Here is a 16,274-nt window from a genome sequence, read left to right as displayed (position 1 = left end):
TTGTGCCTGGAAGCCAAGAGCCACACGGGTCCTGCACTCCTTTCAGCTTTGCGTTCACAGGCAGATCAGTGGCTGACACCACTCAATTTGATAGTTTGTAAAGTGGTGTGCGACAACGGTGCCAATCTGCTGAGCATGCTGAAACAGGGCAAAATAACACACGTGCCATGCATGGCACACGTCCTGAACTTGGTCGTGCAGTGATTTCGTTGCCAAATACCCTGGGGTCCAGGATGTCTTGCGGCAGGCCAGAAAAATCTCAGGCCATTTCAGAAGATGTTACACAGCCATGGCTCGCCTTGCTGACATTCAGCGGTGACACAACCTGCCCGTCAGGCGTCTTATTTGTGACTGCCCGACACGATGGAACTCAACGCTGCATATGCTTGATAGGCTGCTCCAGCAGAAACGTGCAGTTAATGACTACCTGTACGAACTCTGCGGCAGGACAGGTTCTGGGGAGCTTGGGTTTTTTTCACCTCTCCAGTGGCTGCTCATGCGCGATGCATGCAGACTTCTGTGGCCATTTGATGAGATCACCAAACTGATCAGTCGCAGCCAGGACGCCATCAGTGACATCATACCTTATGCCTTCTTTCTGGAGCGTGCCATTGATCAAGCCGTCGAGGAGCAGGAGCAGGAGGATGAGGAACTCGCAACGTTGGATGAATTCCCAGGGAGTGCTACTCCATCTGAGGCAAGTCAACAACAGGAGTCTGAAGAGGAGTCAGAGGAGGATGGTGCCGGGGCGGATGAGGAGGAGCAAGAAGAGCATGCTTTAAACCTGTCTGGGATCCCTGGTGTTGTCCGTGGATGGGGGGAGGAGAACAAGGACGAGATTATCCTGGATGATGAGCTGGAGAGAGGCCACTACACCGCGCCCAGTTTAGTGCAAATGGGGGCCTTCATGCTCCAGTGTTTTAAGGGGGACCCCCATATAAAAAGCATAAAGGGCAAGGACCAGTACTGGTTGGCAACGTACTTAGACCCCCGGGACAAACAAAAAATGGCGGAAATGTTACCACCATCACAGAGGGCGGTCAGAATGCAGCACTTCCAGGCCTTGCTGCGAGAAATGCTGCATCCTGCTTTTGCGTGCGCTGGCAGAGGAATTTCCAGTCACAGAGAGACAGTTGCGGATAGCAATCCAACATCGCCTGCAAGAAGAGGGCGGTATGAAGATGTGTTGGTCACTTGAGATAGGAGATCCTTCTTTTAGCCGACCCATCAACAGCTGTACTCCGGATCCAGCATCAGGGAAAGCCTAGACCGACAGGTGTCTGACTACAACGGGTTAACGACCGATGTGGACGTTCTGAGGAGTGATGAACCCCTGGACTACTGGGTGGGCAGGCTTGACCTCTGGCCAGAGCTTGCACAATTTGCAATGGAACTGTTGGCTTGCCCCCGTCCAGTGTACTGTCCGAAAGGACTTTCAGCACAGCAGGGGGAATTGTGACCAATAAGCGCACTCGCCTAGCTCATGACAGTGTAGACTACTTCACATTTATAGTAACGAATGAGGCATGAATCTCTGAGGGATTCAACACATGTGACCAGTAGACCATGTTTCATTTAAAATTCCTCATGACAGGCCACAAATATCCGCCAGACCGCCATCTACCCACAACAATTCATGGTCCTTGTCTTTGACAAATACAGCGGCATAAAAGGCATTTCATGTCCATTGAATGCCTAATTTTTGGGGCCTTTTATGGCCGACACTTACTTCTGTATCCTGTCAATGTCTAATGTACCTTCAGCCACAGAATACAATGTTCTTAGCTGACAGGTAAACCCATGTGGGCTAACTTTTTGGGGCCTTTCATGGCCGACACTTACTTCTGTATCCTGTGAATGCCTAATTTTTCAGACTGGAATTGAAAAATCAATGGGTCTGTAAACGTTCCGCCAAATTGTGGAATGGATGTGGACCCATTTTACAGATGTGTGAATGGACCCTATATGTATTTGACATGTATTTACCGGCTGCTGTCAGTTCTGGCTGATTTAGGAAAAAAAACATTTTTTTGCTGTAAAAAAAAAATTGCAATTGCAGTACTTCTGTTATGACATTGTCCATGTGGTGGGACTATTTGTAACCAGCTAGTAAGTCTTTTGTGGCTGCAAATATGACCTTTTAAAGTTCGCCTCCCATTAAAGTCAATGGGGCCCGTTGCGAACTTGCGGTTCGCGAACCGCCCCAGCCGATGTTCGTCCATCACTAACTGTGGGTCTGATTTGATTCCTGCACATATTTATTTAAAAACCTCGATTTACTTGTGGCCATCTTGGAAACTGGTGAATGGACGTCTCTTTATGATTTTATCGACACGGTTGTCTGTATAACTTTGCAAGTGTATTGGCTTCATTTAATTTTAATGCTTTGTATGCGGATCTCCACTATGGAGCTTGCTTTTCCCTTTCCGTGGGTTTATAATGCTCGGTTCGCATTTGTGATTTGTCATGAGCCAGCGTTTTGTTCAAGTGGATGCCTGATTCTTACCCATCTGAAGATGGTTAGCTGTTTTGGAGGAAGATTATAGGGATGTGAGAGCCCACAATTACTTTTTAAGTGCTCTAGACCACTTTTCATTAGTGGCCCTACTTTCTGGTTACCCCCCATTTGTTGCACTTGGGTGGTGTGAAATGCCAGTCCCTTTGGAATTTGGGGATTTCTTCAGCTTTACCTTTACTGCACACTCTGACTGAATTCCTGGATGACACTTCTCCGAATCTTTTGGACTTCCTTTTTTTTTTTCCCCCCTTGATCTTGTTGGGATCGTGGATATACATTCTCCTGTGAACCTTGAGTTCATTCATATTGGTTATATTTGTGTTCACTCTTTCTGGTGGCATATTTTTTCATTTCACTTAATATTTAAATTCATGTATTTGTCCGTTTAATTGGATCACATGTGTGATGCAATTTTTGTATACATGCTTATTGTACGAGTAATGAGGATTTCCCAATTTATGTAGCACTGAACTGTTTGGTTTTTATCTGGTACCAAGATATTGTGCTAGCTGCTCTAGGATTTATATCAGCACAATTTTTTTTCTTTTTTTTTTTTTGCATATTTATTGCTTTACTGTCAACTGAATAAAATGTCCCTCCTTGGCACATATGAACCAAAGAGAAGCTCACCTGTAATGACCCTTCCTTCTGCTCCAGGCTCCCACTAGAGATCTCCTGAAGGGGATCAAATGATCGCGTATGTCTATGGATTCAGGGGACAAACAAATAAATAATAATAAAAACAAAAAACTGTATAATATTTTTATACACACATACATACAGTATCTCACATAAGCGAGTACACCGCTCACATTTTTGTAAATATATTATGTCTTTTCATGTGACAACACTGAAGAAATGACACTTTGCTACAATGTGAAGTAGTGAGTGTACAGTTTGTATAACAGTGTCAATTTGTTGTCCCCTCAAAATAACTCAACACACAGCCAATAAGGTCTAAACCGCTGGCAACAAAAGTGAGTACACTCCTAAGTCAAAATGTCCAAATTGGGCCCCAAGTGTCAATATTTTTTAAAGGGTGCCTTCACCCTCTTGAGCATGGAGTTCACCAGAGCTTCAGAGGTTGCCACTGGAGTCCTGTTTAACTCCATGACGGTGGATGTTAAGAGACTTTGCGCTCCTCCACCTTCCATTTGAGGATGCCCCACAGATGCTCAATCGGGTTTAGGTCTGGAGACATGCTTGGCCAGTCCATCACCTTTACAAGGCAGTGGTCGTCTTGGAGGTGTGTTTGGGGTAGTTATGTTGGAATATTGCCCTACGCCCAGTCTCCGAAGGGAGGGGGATCATTCTCTGCTTCAGTATGTCACAGTACATAGTGGCATTCATGGTTCCCTCAATGAACTGTAGCTCCCCAGTGCCGGCAGCACTCATGCAGCCCCAGACCAGGACACTTCCAACACCATGCTTGACTGCAGGCAAGACACACTTGTCTTTGTACTCCTCACCTGGTTGCCGCCCCACACACTTGACACCATCTGAACCAAATAAGTTTATCTTCGTCTCATCAGACCACAGGACATGGTTCCAGTAATCCATGTCCTCAGTCTGCTTGTCTTCAGCAAACTGTTTGCGGGCTTTCTTGTGCATCATCTTTAGAAGATACTTCCTTCTGGGACGACAGCCATGCAGACCAATTTGATGCAGTGTGGGGCATATGGACTGAGCACTGACAGGCTGACCCCCCCCCCCCCCCCCACCCCTGCATCCTCTGCAGCAATGCTGGCAGCACTCAACTTCTTCTTTCAACCATGGCAAAGCCTGTTCTAAATGGAACCTGTCCTGTTAAACCTCTGTATAGTCTTGCCCACCGTGCTGCAGCTCAGTTTCATGGTCTTGGCAATCTTCTTATAGCCTAGGCCATCTTTATTTAGAGCAACAATTCTTTTTTTTTTTTTTCAGATCCTCAGAGAGTTCTTTGCCATGAGGTACCATGTTAAACTTCCAGTAACCAGTATGAGAGAGAGAGCGCGATAACACCAAATTTAACACACCTGCTCCCCATGCACACCTGAGACCTTGTAACACTAACGAGTCACATGACAATGGGGAGGGAAAATGGCTAATTGGGCCAAATTTGGACATTTTCACTTAGGGGTGTACTCCCTTTTGTCGCTGGCGGTTTAGACATTAATAGCTGTGTGTTGAGTTATTTTGAGGGGACAGCAAAATTTACAGTTATACAAGATGTACACTCATTACTTTACATTATAGCAAAGTGTCATTTCTTCAGTGTTGTCACATGAAAAGATATAATAAAACATTTACAAAAATGTGAGGGTGTATTCACTTTTGTGAGATACTGTGTATATATTATTTTTATCCCCCCCAATACACACATACATATTCACATTAAGGAGGGCTACAAATGGCAATGTGAACACACAAGACAGTACATTTATGTACATAAAACATGCAGGGAGGAGTGTGTGATTATAAAAAAAAATACCTCTTCATATTTAATAGGGCTGTACCTTTTTAAATTTTAAGTAATCCAGGGAATATACAACACCATTATATCTGCATTCTCTGGCCCACTTTGCATGGACAAAATAAAGAAAATGTAGGCATCAGTGGAGCAAATAGAGAGAGGTCTGCTCAAACTACATACTTAAAGCATCCACAACTAATAAAATCTGCAATGTTATGTTTTAGTGTGCATTATAAAACTGAGATTAAATGGATTAAAGGATTTAGGACACTTATTTTTTTAGAAAATGAGCTTAAAAAGCATGCAAGAATGCTTCATTTTTAACTCTGACCTTAAACGTATATATAGAACCACTATACATTCCTGCCAGAGATGTATAGTAACGAAGTAGAACTACTTAAGTACTGTACTTAAGTACCGAAATGCGGTATCTGTACTTTCCTAGAGTAGAATTTTTTTCTCCTACTTCTACTTTTACTTCACTACATTTTTTCGATGATGATACTTCTACTCAAGTATTTTTTTTTTGTGCTGCATAGTTACTCGTTACTTTTAAAAAAATTACCACTGCCAGAACAGTAGATGGCAGGTTGCATAAAGCTCAAAAAAATGTGTATAATGTCATTTGTAAATCAGCGCATACGAAAATAAAGGCTGTGTATAATAAAAGCTGCTATACCAAATCTTTCCAATAAAAAGAAAATATGAAACAAACAAATAAATGATGCTACAGCGCTTAAAGTGCATCAAGAAACTACTAACAAACACAGGTTAATCATTTGAATAAATCATTTGAAATAATAAAAAACAATATGATGTTCAAACTTTTGACTTCTTTCTTTAATAACTACATAACACAGTACTTGTACTTCTACTTTCAGTACTTGAGTAGAATTTTTTTTTCAAAACTACTGGTACTTTTTACTTTTAGTACTTAAGTAGCAAATTTTTTGAAAAAACTACTTGCAATACTTAAGTAAAAAAAATGTTGAATACTTTAGTACTTCTACTTAAGTAACTTTTTCTGCGAGCACTTCCACTTCTACTCAAGTCACTTTTTGATCGAGCACTTGTACTTTTACTCAAGTAGAAATTTCGAGTACTTTATACAAGTCTGATTCCTGCTAGGATAGACCTACCCAGAGGTTGATCCATTCTCATCTGGAGACAGTGGAGAGGCAGTAGGAGAACCTGCAAAAACCACATCAGTCAGTATGGATACAATCCAAAAAAATAAAAAGTACAGTAGATATGTGTGAGAGAAAACAATTTATCCAATATTAAAACATGCTGTTGAAGAGAGTCATCACACTATCATTAGCACTAAACAAGAAGGTTTTAGCTTTGTTTTAATCATTAGAAACAAAAATGGTTTCCAGTGAAGCCTTTACAATGTATTCTGCAGGAGAAGCAGGAACAAATAAGGAAGCTTCATCCCCATTGTGAAGGAAGTGGGACAGGGCTCCTAACCCACTGAAAACATGAAATCTGTCTCCAGTCTAAATTCACAGAAAGTCCACAACCAAGAACCCAGATACAGTGCCTTGGGAAAGTATTCGGCCCGCTTGAACTTTGCGACTTTTTGTCACATTTCAGGCTTCAAACAAAGATATAAAACTGTAATTTTTTGTGATGAATCAACAACAAGGGGGACACAATCATGAAGTGGAACGAAATTTATTGGATATTTCAAACTTTGTTAACAAATAACAAACTGAAAAATTGGGCGTGCAAAATTATTCAGCCCCTTTACTTTCAGTGCAGCAAACTCTCTCCAGAAGTTCAGTGAGGATCTCTGAATGATCCAATGTTGACCTAAATGACTAATGATGATAAATAGAATCCACCTGTGTGTAATCAAGTCTCTATATAAATGCACCTGCACTGTGATAGTCTCAGAGGTCCGTTTAAAGCGCAGAGAGCATCATGAAGAACAAGGAACACACCAGGCAGGTCCGAGATACTGTTGTGGAGAAGTTTAAAGCCGGATTTGGAAAAAGAAAAGATTTTCCAAGCTTTAAACATCCCAAGGAGCACTGTGCAAGCGATAAATATTGAAATCAGACCACTGCAAATCTACGAAGACCTGGCCGTCCCTCTAAACTTTCAGCTCATACAAGGAGAAGACTGATCAGAGATGCAGCCAAGAGGCTCATGATCACTCTGGATGAACTGCAGAGATCTACAGCTGAGGTGGGAGACTCTGTCCATAGGACAACAATCAGTCATATACTGCACAAATCTGGCCTTTATGGAAGAGTGGCAAGAAGAAAGACATTTCTTAAACATATCCATAAAAAGTGTAATTTAAAGTTTGCCACAAGCCACCTGGGAGACACACCAAACATGTGGAAGAAGGTGCTCTGCTCAGATGAAACCAAAATTATACTTTTTGGCAACAATGCAAAACGTTATGTTTGGCGTAAAAGCAACACAGCTCATCACCCTGAACACACCATCCCCACTGTCAAACATGGTGGTGGCAGCATCATGGTTTGGGCCTGCTTTTCTTCAGCAGGGACAGGGAAGATGGTTAAAATTGATGGGAAGATGGATGGAGCCAAATACAGGACCATTCTGGAAGAAAACCTGATGGAGTCTGCAAAAGACCTGAGACTGCAACGGAGATTTGTCTTCCAACAAGACAATGATCCAAAACAAAGCAAAATCTACAATGGAATGGTTCACAAATAAACATATCCTGGTGTTAGAATGGCCAAGTCAAAGTCCAGACCTGAATCCAATCGAGAATCTGTGGAAAGAACTGAAAACTGCTGTTCACAAACGCTCTCCATCCAACCTCACTGAGCTCGAGCTGTTTTGCAAGGAGGAATGGGCAAAAATTTCAGTCTCTCGATGTGCAAAACTGATAGAGACATACCCCAAGCGACTTACAGCTGTAATCGCAGCAAAAGGTGGCGCTACAAAGTATTAATTTAAGGGGGCTGAATAATTTTGCACGCCCAATTTTTCAGTTTTTTATTTCTTAAAAAAGTTTGAAATATCCAAAATATTTCATTCCACTTCATGATTGTGTCCCACTTGTTGTTGATTCTTCACAAAAAATTACAGTTTTATATCTTTATGTTTGAAGCCTGAAATGTGGCAAAAGGTCGCAAAGTTCAAGGAGGCCGAATACTTTCGCAATGCACTGTATTTCCTGCGGAAATTAAAGCAATAAAGATGTGTTTTTTTTTTTTGTTTGTTATATCTCTTACATGTTCATAAATTAGGTATCAAAATAATTCAATCCAATTGAAAATAATGAAAAAAAATTCATGGTGCTGTTGAACAATCAGCATTAACTGCCATTAATAAAATATAGGCGTGTTTCAACTGCTAAATTCAAACCCTAATAAGGAGTAAGGGATTAATTATTTTCTGAAACTACTACTTCTAATGGGAATTTGTGTTTATGTGGAAGCATACACTAAGGGACGTGTGATTATAGGAGGCTCAGAATAACACATGGCAAAGAAATCAGAGCAATTTACACAGAAACACAACACATGGGAATACAAAGAATACAGATAATACAGATATTATAGAGAGCATAAATAACGCAAATAACATTGAGTATATAGGTAATATAGAGAATATAGATATTATACAGAATATAAATAACACAGATAACATTGAGCATATTAGGTATACAGATTTTATAAAGAATATAAACAACACAGATGTAATAAAGACAAAAAATAACACAGATAATTTAGATAAAATAAATAACGAGCATTTTATTACTAAACAGCCACTAATTCTGAAATCTATGCCATCAAACCCCACTTTAATCCCAATTTAATTATTGAGGGTGCTAATTTACATTCGCTTTAAGGAAATTGGATTTTCTAGGAAGATTAATATTCTTTTGTCTGTGTTCCAGCTCTGCTCCCCAATCATGGCATGTTTTCCAGATATCCAGGCACTAGCACAGCAGAGTTTGCGTGACACGGTGTATAATGTAACATTCTAATCATTTGAATTGTGATAATAGGACAAGTCTCATAGAGCTGGCTATAACGGAAAGTCTTAAAAATCTTTCATCTAAACATTATTTTTTGTCAACATTGCCTTAGCCAATTTCATTTGAAAGCCCTGCAGATTTCACCCAGACTGGCTACTTGAATGGAATGGACGTATTAGCTGCATTCACACCAGAGCAGAGCATATTCCTAGTGATTTTGAAGTTTTTTTGTTTTTTTTAGGGATTTTACAAGCCTTGCTTGTTTTTGCACGTTTTAGGCGTTTGTTTTCTGGGCTGGGCCAAGGACGGAGAGCAGTTCTACAGGAGGAAAGGATTTTTTTTTTTTTTTTGGTGCAAAAACCTACAAAAATGCCCATGTTGCACATTTATAGGCACACTTATTGAAGACGATGGGAGCAAAAATGACAAAATAAACGCCTGTTTAAAAAAAAAAAAAAATAGCTTATGTATGAACAATAGAGGTGTACAAATGTACACAGGGACAATTAGAAAGAATCTGATTCTTATATTGAGAGTAGTCTGGTGTAGGTAAAAGAGCTGAAAGCACTCAGGCTGTATTTTTATGCATTAGCAAAACGCTGGTCACTTCAAGGACACACCGAAAACCATTATTTTCTGTGTGTCCCATTCGTTGACTTGACCCCTTTAGGACCACCTAACACCTATGTGCAGCAGCAAAAGGGTGACTAACGTCCACGTGCTGCATGTATGTGCCACTGGTTGGCCGAGAGTGCAATCACTGGTAATGATTGGTGGCTGGTGCGACTGAATCCTGATCATAATGTAGATATTCGCCAGCACACCAAGGATCCTCGATTTCATCCAAATGGTTTTTATTAAAAAAAGATCACATCACAAAACAATGTTGTAGTGCAACATTTTGGAGCCATGCAGAACCCGTTCCTCAGACATGTGAGGATCAGCCCTGACGAAGGGGTCCTGCGTGGTTCCGAAACCTTACACTGGTTTTGGGATGTGATCTTTCTTTAATAAAAACCATTTGGATGAAATTGATGATCCTTGGTGTGCGGGTGAATATCTACATTATGATCAGGATTCAGCAAAGCAGCCACCAATCATCATCACATCACCAAACAGTGTTGTAGTGCAGCATTTCGGAGCCACCAGGACCTCTTCCATCAGGGCTGATCCTCACATGTCTGAGGAACGGTTCTGCATGGCTCCGAAACGTTGCACTACAACATTGTTTTGTGATGTGATCTTTTAATAAAAACCATTTGGACAAATTGATGATCCTTTGTGTGCTGGCGAATATCTACATTATCGTGCATGTTCCAGTATCCATCTGGCGGTCACTATAGCACCCGGCACCTTAAGAGCTCATTCCAGGAATGTGGCCGATGGGAATATGAACTGTGAATCCAAATCATGTGACCACACGGTGGTCATGTGATCAGCTCATCTTTCAGCCCCCCCCCCCCCGGGTATTCAGAAGTGTTTAAAAGGGACCTCGGGGCGGGCGGGAAGTAGTTAAACACTTGCTGCCAAATCACGTTACCTGTATGTGATTTGACTTCAAGTGGCTGTACCGGAGTAAGCTGCAGCTGGCAGGCATCAGCCCGATACCATTTTTTAGAGCCAACGATCGGCTTTCTTGTAATAATAACCGACACAGCTAAGCAGCCATTTAGCTGTTATTACAAGCAGCGGGAGTGAACATCCCCACCTGCCACCTTCTGCCAGTCGCCCGGGCTCTCCCGTCCCACTGGCAGACCTGAGTGACCAGCCGGGACATCTGCCAGCTGTCCGGAGACCCGAACAAAGCCGGAATCGGCTTTGATCGGGTCTCAGATATGGTGACCTCAAAGCGAAGTCATGACATCACTTCCGGCTTATGAATCTTGGATGCTTTAAAGTGAAAAGGTGGGATTTGGGGTCTTATAGACCCCAGATCCATCCATACCATAATGAGTACCTGTCATGTGCCTATTGCTGTCACAGGGATGTTTATATTCCTTGTGACAGCAATAAAAGTGCTAAAAAAATTAAAAAAATTAAAGCAACAGTGTAACAATAAAAAAAAAATATATATAAATTAATTATATAAACAAAAAAAACAAAAAAGTAAAGTGTGACCATTCCCTTGTGCTAGCGCGCAAAAGTGAACGCGTGGGTCGGTCCCACACACAAACCGCAATCATCTCACACACGTGAGATATCAATGCGAATGTCAGATCATGAGCAGTAATTCTGGCACCAGACCTCCTCTGTACATCTGACAAGTGACAACCTGCAAAGACTTTTAAATCTTTGCCTATGAATAGCACGATTTACGCCGTTTGTCGCCGTTGTGCAGGCCTGCTCAATTTTAAAGCGTGACATGTTTGGTATCTATTGGGTTAAGTATTGCATTTTTTTTTTTTTGCATTAATTTAAAAAGTGTATTTTTTTCCAAAAACTGCGTTTAAAAAAAAAAAAAAAAAAAAATCGCTATGCAAATACTGTGCGACATAAAAAAAACCCCACCAATTTATTCTCTACTGAGTCTACGTAAAAAAAAAAAAAAAAAAAAAAAAAAAAAAAAAAAAAAAACCACACACACACACACACACACACACACACACACACATATATATATATATATATATACATATATACACACATACATACATATATATATATATATATATATATATATATATATATACACACACATATATATATATATATATATATTTGGGGGTTCTAAGTAATTTTTTAGCAACAAAAAAAAAAAAGGAAAAGATTTTCACAAAGTGCAAAATGCCTGGACTGGTTAGAGGTGCTTCTCCTCCCCACCCCAAATAAAAAAAAAAAAAAAAAAAAAAACACACCTGTCAAATATGTTGGAAAGGAGGGAGAAGGGGCTGGGAGAGCAGAACTTTCCCTTTGGAGTGAGGTCTCCTTCTAAACAGATTTCATTATAATATGTATAACCTTTCCCCCAATGCAAACCACATTGACAGTCAGAATTTAATTCGTTCGAGACGATATTTGCATCCTGTCCTTAGAATTTTATGGTCAGTGCAGTTAAAAATGAATATCCATTTGAACCCATTTTAACTAAAAAGGCGTTTTTTTTTTTTTTTTTTTTTTTTTTTTTTTTACAAAATATGTTCGCTTTCCTAGTTAATGGGTTCAAATGGATATTATTTTTTAACTGCACTGTCCATAAAATTCTAAGGACAGGATGCAAATATCGTCTCGAACGAATTAAATTCTGACTGTCAATGTGGTTTGCATTGGGGGAAAGGTTATACATATTATAATGAAATCTGTTTAGAAGGAGACCTCACTCCAAAGGGAAAGTTCTGCTCTCCCAGCCCCTTCTCCCTCCTTTCCAACATAGTCATTTTTTTTTTTTTTTTTACAAAATATGACATATTTTTACCCAAATTCTCCTGGTGTATGGTGAGCTGAAGCTTATTTTGGGTGACACTGCCCTTCCTGTACACTTTATGAGGCTTCCCTAAAATAATCCATCAATGGGAGCTAAGAAGAGGGGAGAGATCTGGAGGTGTATGGCAATGCTGGCCGACTGATCAGATCCCTTCATTGCCGGGTGTCAGATGGGGTTCCCACCTTTCTCACAGTTGAATGAGATGAGTTCCCACGTTCTATGGTCCAGACACAATGCACTCATGTCTATTGTCGGACAGTCCTGCCCCAGCTCCTTTCAGTGCTGCCTGCATGCCCCAGGGATGAAGATATAATCAGTATCAGCGGACATCCTCCATGCAGATCACACCTGCTCTAATCCGCCCAGTCCAGCACACTTACCTCCGTACAGCCACAGTTCCTCCTCCAGGCTCTCAGTAGCCATTGGTAATGCGGTGTCCGGGGCCCCTCCGGCTGCATCTGACGGCTCTTCCATGGACAGGTGTGCAGGACGATGTCAGGCTGGAGACACAGAACTGAGCTCCAGGTGCAGCCATCTCCAGGGGCCCCTCCACCTGGATCATCCCAGTCCTAGTGCCGACGGTTACTGATCAGGCGAGATCCCTGCTAGACAGTTCCATCCTCCTCACCTGGGGGGGGGGTTCCTTTCTTTATCCTTCCCCCCTAAATAAAGGTCATGGGGGGCACAAGGACAATTCTCAGCGACCCAGAGAATGGGGACATCAGAAGTCTCCAAAGAGTCAAGACTTGATTTATTCATTTTTGATGGGACTAATGCTGGCCACACACTATATGAAAAATCGGGCAAATTCGTTTTTCGGCCAGTTAATGGGCACAAATCGGTTGTGACGTTTTTGAGCCGAAAAAAACAAAAGACAAATTTGGAAACTTTCTGCTGAACAAACGATAAATTGAAAGGTTAATGTGTTTCTAATCCAAACTGTTTGCATTCGATACATGCGAAAAAAACTAACAGAAAACCGATTAATTTATTTCCATTGAATTCCATTCCATTCCATTTCCTTGGTGTGATGCAGGTTCCCGCATCGCACCCGACTCGACACTGCCATATGCAAACTGCTGGGAGTGTCAATACAAAGTTAATGACACCCCCAGATTAGATCGCATATCGCAGTGCGAACTGTCAATTCAGGTAGGAATCAGATCGCATAGGTGTGAACACCCATGCAATCCGATTCTAGTGCGGACCAAAAAAGGGTCCTGCATGCCTATGGTTTGAATGCGATGCAAATTCAGCTGTACAATCTGTATGGCTGAATTTGCATTGCACAGACATCGCATGTGATTTGCACAGCAGTGTGGTGCGAATCACATGCAATGTCTGACATCGCTATAATGTGAACCAACACTCAACGATTTATCGGTCATTACATGATGGCACAATCGTTTGCTCTCATGGCCGAGTGTTCGTTTTTCAAAAATGTATGGCCAGCATTGGAAGAGGTGTCCATATTTGTTGGTGTGAATGTATAATAAATATGTAAGGCCCTGTAATGTGTCAGCAATACCTGGATTATAATCATTTGCCATAAAACTTCATTGGGAAGAATTAAATAGAATAGGGAAGAATTAAATAGAATAGGGAATTATTAAAGTTGATCTCCAGCCAAGAGTTACATTGGTTCAGTTTGGACCAACCTAAGTATACACCGATCAGCCATAACTTTATGACCGCTGACAAGTAAAGTTAATGACATTGATTTTTTCTTACCATGGCATCTACAAGTTGGTGGCATATATTAGTCAGCAAGCAAACATGTTGTTTATAAAGTTGTGTTGAAAGCAGAAAAAAAAATGGGCATCGCAGTTTGTTGTGTATGGGGCTATGTAGCCGCAGACCAGTCAGGGTGCCCATGCTGACCATCAAAACCCATCACCTGCATCAGAACTGGACCTCGGAGCAATGGTAGTTAGCCTGGTTTTATATCGACTCATATTTTCTTTCACATCATGTGGATGGCCGGGTGCATGTGCGTCACTTACCTGGGGAACAGGTGACACCAGGATGCAGTATGGGAAGAAGGCAAGCTGGTGGAGGCAGTGTGATGCTTTGGGCAATGTTCTGCTGGGAAACCTTAGGTCCTGCCATTCACGTGTTACTTTGACAGGTACCACCTAGCTAAACATTTCTGCTGACCAAGTACCCTTCATGGAAGTGATATTCCCTGATGGCAGCCGCCTCTTTCAGCAGGATAATGCGCCCTACCACACTGCAAAAATGGTTCTAGAATGTAGAGATTCACCAAATGGAAATTTTGGTCAGGATGCATTTGGCTGAAAATGATAGTTTTTAAAACATATATATTTTTATATACAGTATCTCACAAAAGTGAGTACACCCCTCACAGTTTTGTAAATATTTTGTTATATCTTTTCATGTGACAACACTGAAGAAATGACACTTTGCTACAATGTAAAGTAGTGTACAGCTTGTATAACCGTGTACATTTGTTATACCCTCAAAATAACTCAACACACAGCCATTAATGTCTAAACCGCTGGCAACAAAAGTGAGTACACCCCTAAGTGGAAATGTCCAAATTGGGCCCAAAGTGTCAATATTTTGTGTGGCCACCATTATTTTCCAGCACTGCCTTAACCACTTGCCGACAGCCGCAAGTACATATACTGCGGCGGTCAGCCCCGGCCAGGCAAAGTGACGTACCGGTACGTCACTAGCCTGTCACTGGCTTGTGAGCCAATAGCGGGCGAACCCGATGTCCGCCGGTCACTCGCGATCGTTCGCCGGGAAGGGAGAAAGGCAGGCGGCTAATGTAAACAAGCCGCCTGTCATTCTCCCCTGTGTAAGAATGGAGATCAGACGGTTCTACTATGTAGGACCGTTGATCTCTGTTTTTACACTAGTAGCCATGTCCCATCACAGTTAGAAACACGCCCCTAGGACACACTTAACCCCTTCCCTGCCAGTGTCATTTTTACAGTAACAGTGCATATGTATAGCACTGATTACTGCAGTAATGTCACTGGTAACCCCAAAAGTGTCAAAAATGTCAGTCAAGGGTCCGATCTGTCCGCCGCAATGTCGCAGTCCCGCAAAAAGAAAATCGCAGATCGCCGCCATTACTCGTTTAAAAAAAAAAACACCAAAAATGACAAAAATCTTTCCCTTAGTTAGTAAACGCGATAACTTTTGCGCAAATCAATCAAAATGCGCTTTTTGCGCTTTTTTTTTTTTTTTTTACCAAACCTATGTAGCATAAAACAAATTAGATTACATTTTTTTTTTGGGAATTTCATATAAAAAAATGTGAAAAATATTATTATTTTTGCAAAATTTACGCTTTTATTGTTTATAGCGCATGATCAAAAAATCGCACAGGTGATCAAATACCACCAAAAGAAAGCTCTGTGGGGAAAAAAAAGGATGTCAAATTCGTTTAGGTACAGCATCGCACGACCGCGCAATTGTCCGTTAAAGTCACGCAGTAAAAAAAAAATCGCAAAATAGGCCCTGGTCAGGAAGGGGGTAAAATCTTCCGGGGCTTAAGTGGTTAACCCTCTTGGGCGTGGAGTTCACCAGAGCTTCACAGGTTGCCACTGGAGTCCTCTTCCACTCCTCCATGACGACATCATGGAGTTGGTGGATGTTAGAAACCTTGAGCTCCTCCACCTTCCGTGTGAGGATGCCCCACAGATGCTCAATAGGGTTTAGGTCTGGAGACATGCTTGGCCAGTCCATCATCTTTACCGTCAGCTTCTTTAGCAAGGCAGTGGTCGTCTTGGAGGTGTGTTTGAGGTTGTTATCATGTTGCAATACTGCCCTGTCGCCCAGTCCCCAAAGGGAGGGGATCATGCTCTGCTTCAGTATGCCACAGTAGATGTTCATTCATGGTTCCCTAATAAACTGTAGCTCCACTCATGCAGCCCCAGACCAT

The 16,274-nt window shown here is 41.6% G+C and overlaps 1 protein-coding gene across 1 annotated transcript in view; it reads right to left on the bottom strand.

Moving 5' to 3' along the window:
- The window catches only part of LOC309560084 (uncharacterized protein), a gene marked incomplete at both ends in the record, with an annotated part of 78,301 nt that extends 65,469 nt beyond the window's left edge, over positions 1–12,832 (bottom strand). The window contains 3 exons of the mRNA XM_082263604.1: positions 3,149–3,221; positions 6,110–6,161; positions 12,733–12,832. Coding sequence (XP_082119730.1) covers positions 3,149–3,221; positions 6,110–6,161; positions 12,733–12,832 — 225 coding nt within the window. The remainder of the gene's footprint in view (positions 1–3,148; positions 3,222–6,109; positions 6,162–12,732) is intronic.
- Positions 12,833–16,274: the final 3,442 nt, after the last annotated feature.

This window comes from Pelophylax lessonae (genome assembly GCF_965119305.1).
Source record: "Pelophylax lessonae genome assembly, chromosome: 7".
NCBI lineage: Eukaryota > Metazoa > Chordata > Amphibia > Anura > Ranidae > Pelophylax > Pelophylax lessonae.
This window is presented reverse-complemented; position numbering and strand designations above follow the sequence as displayed.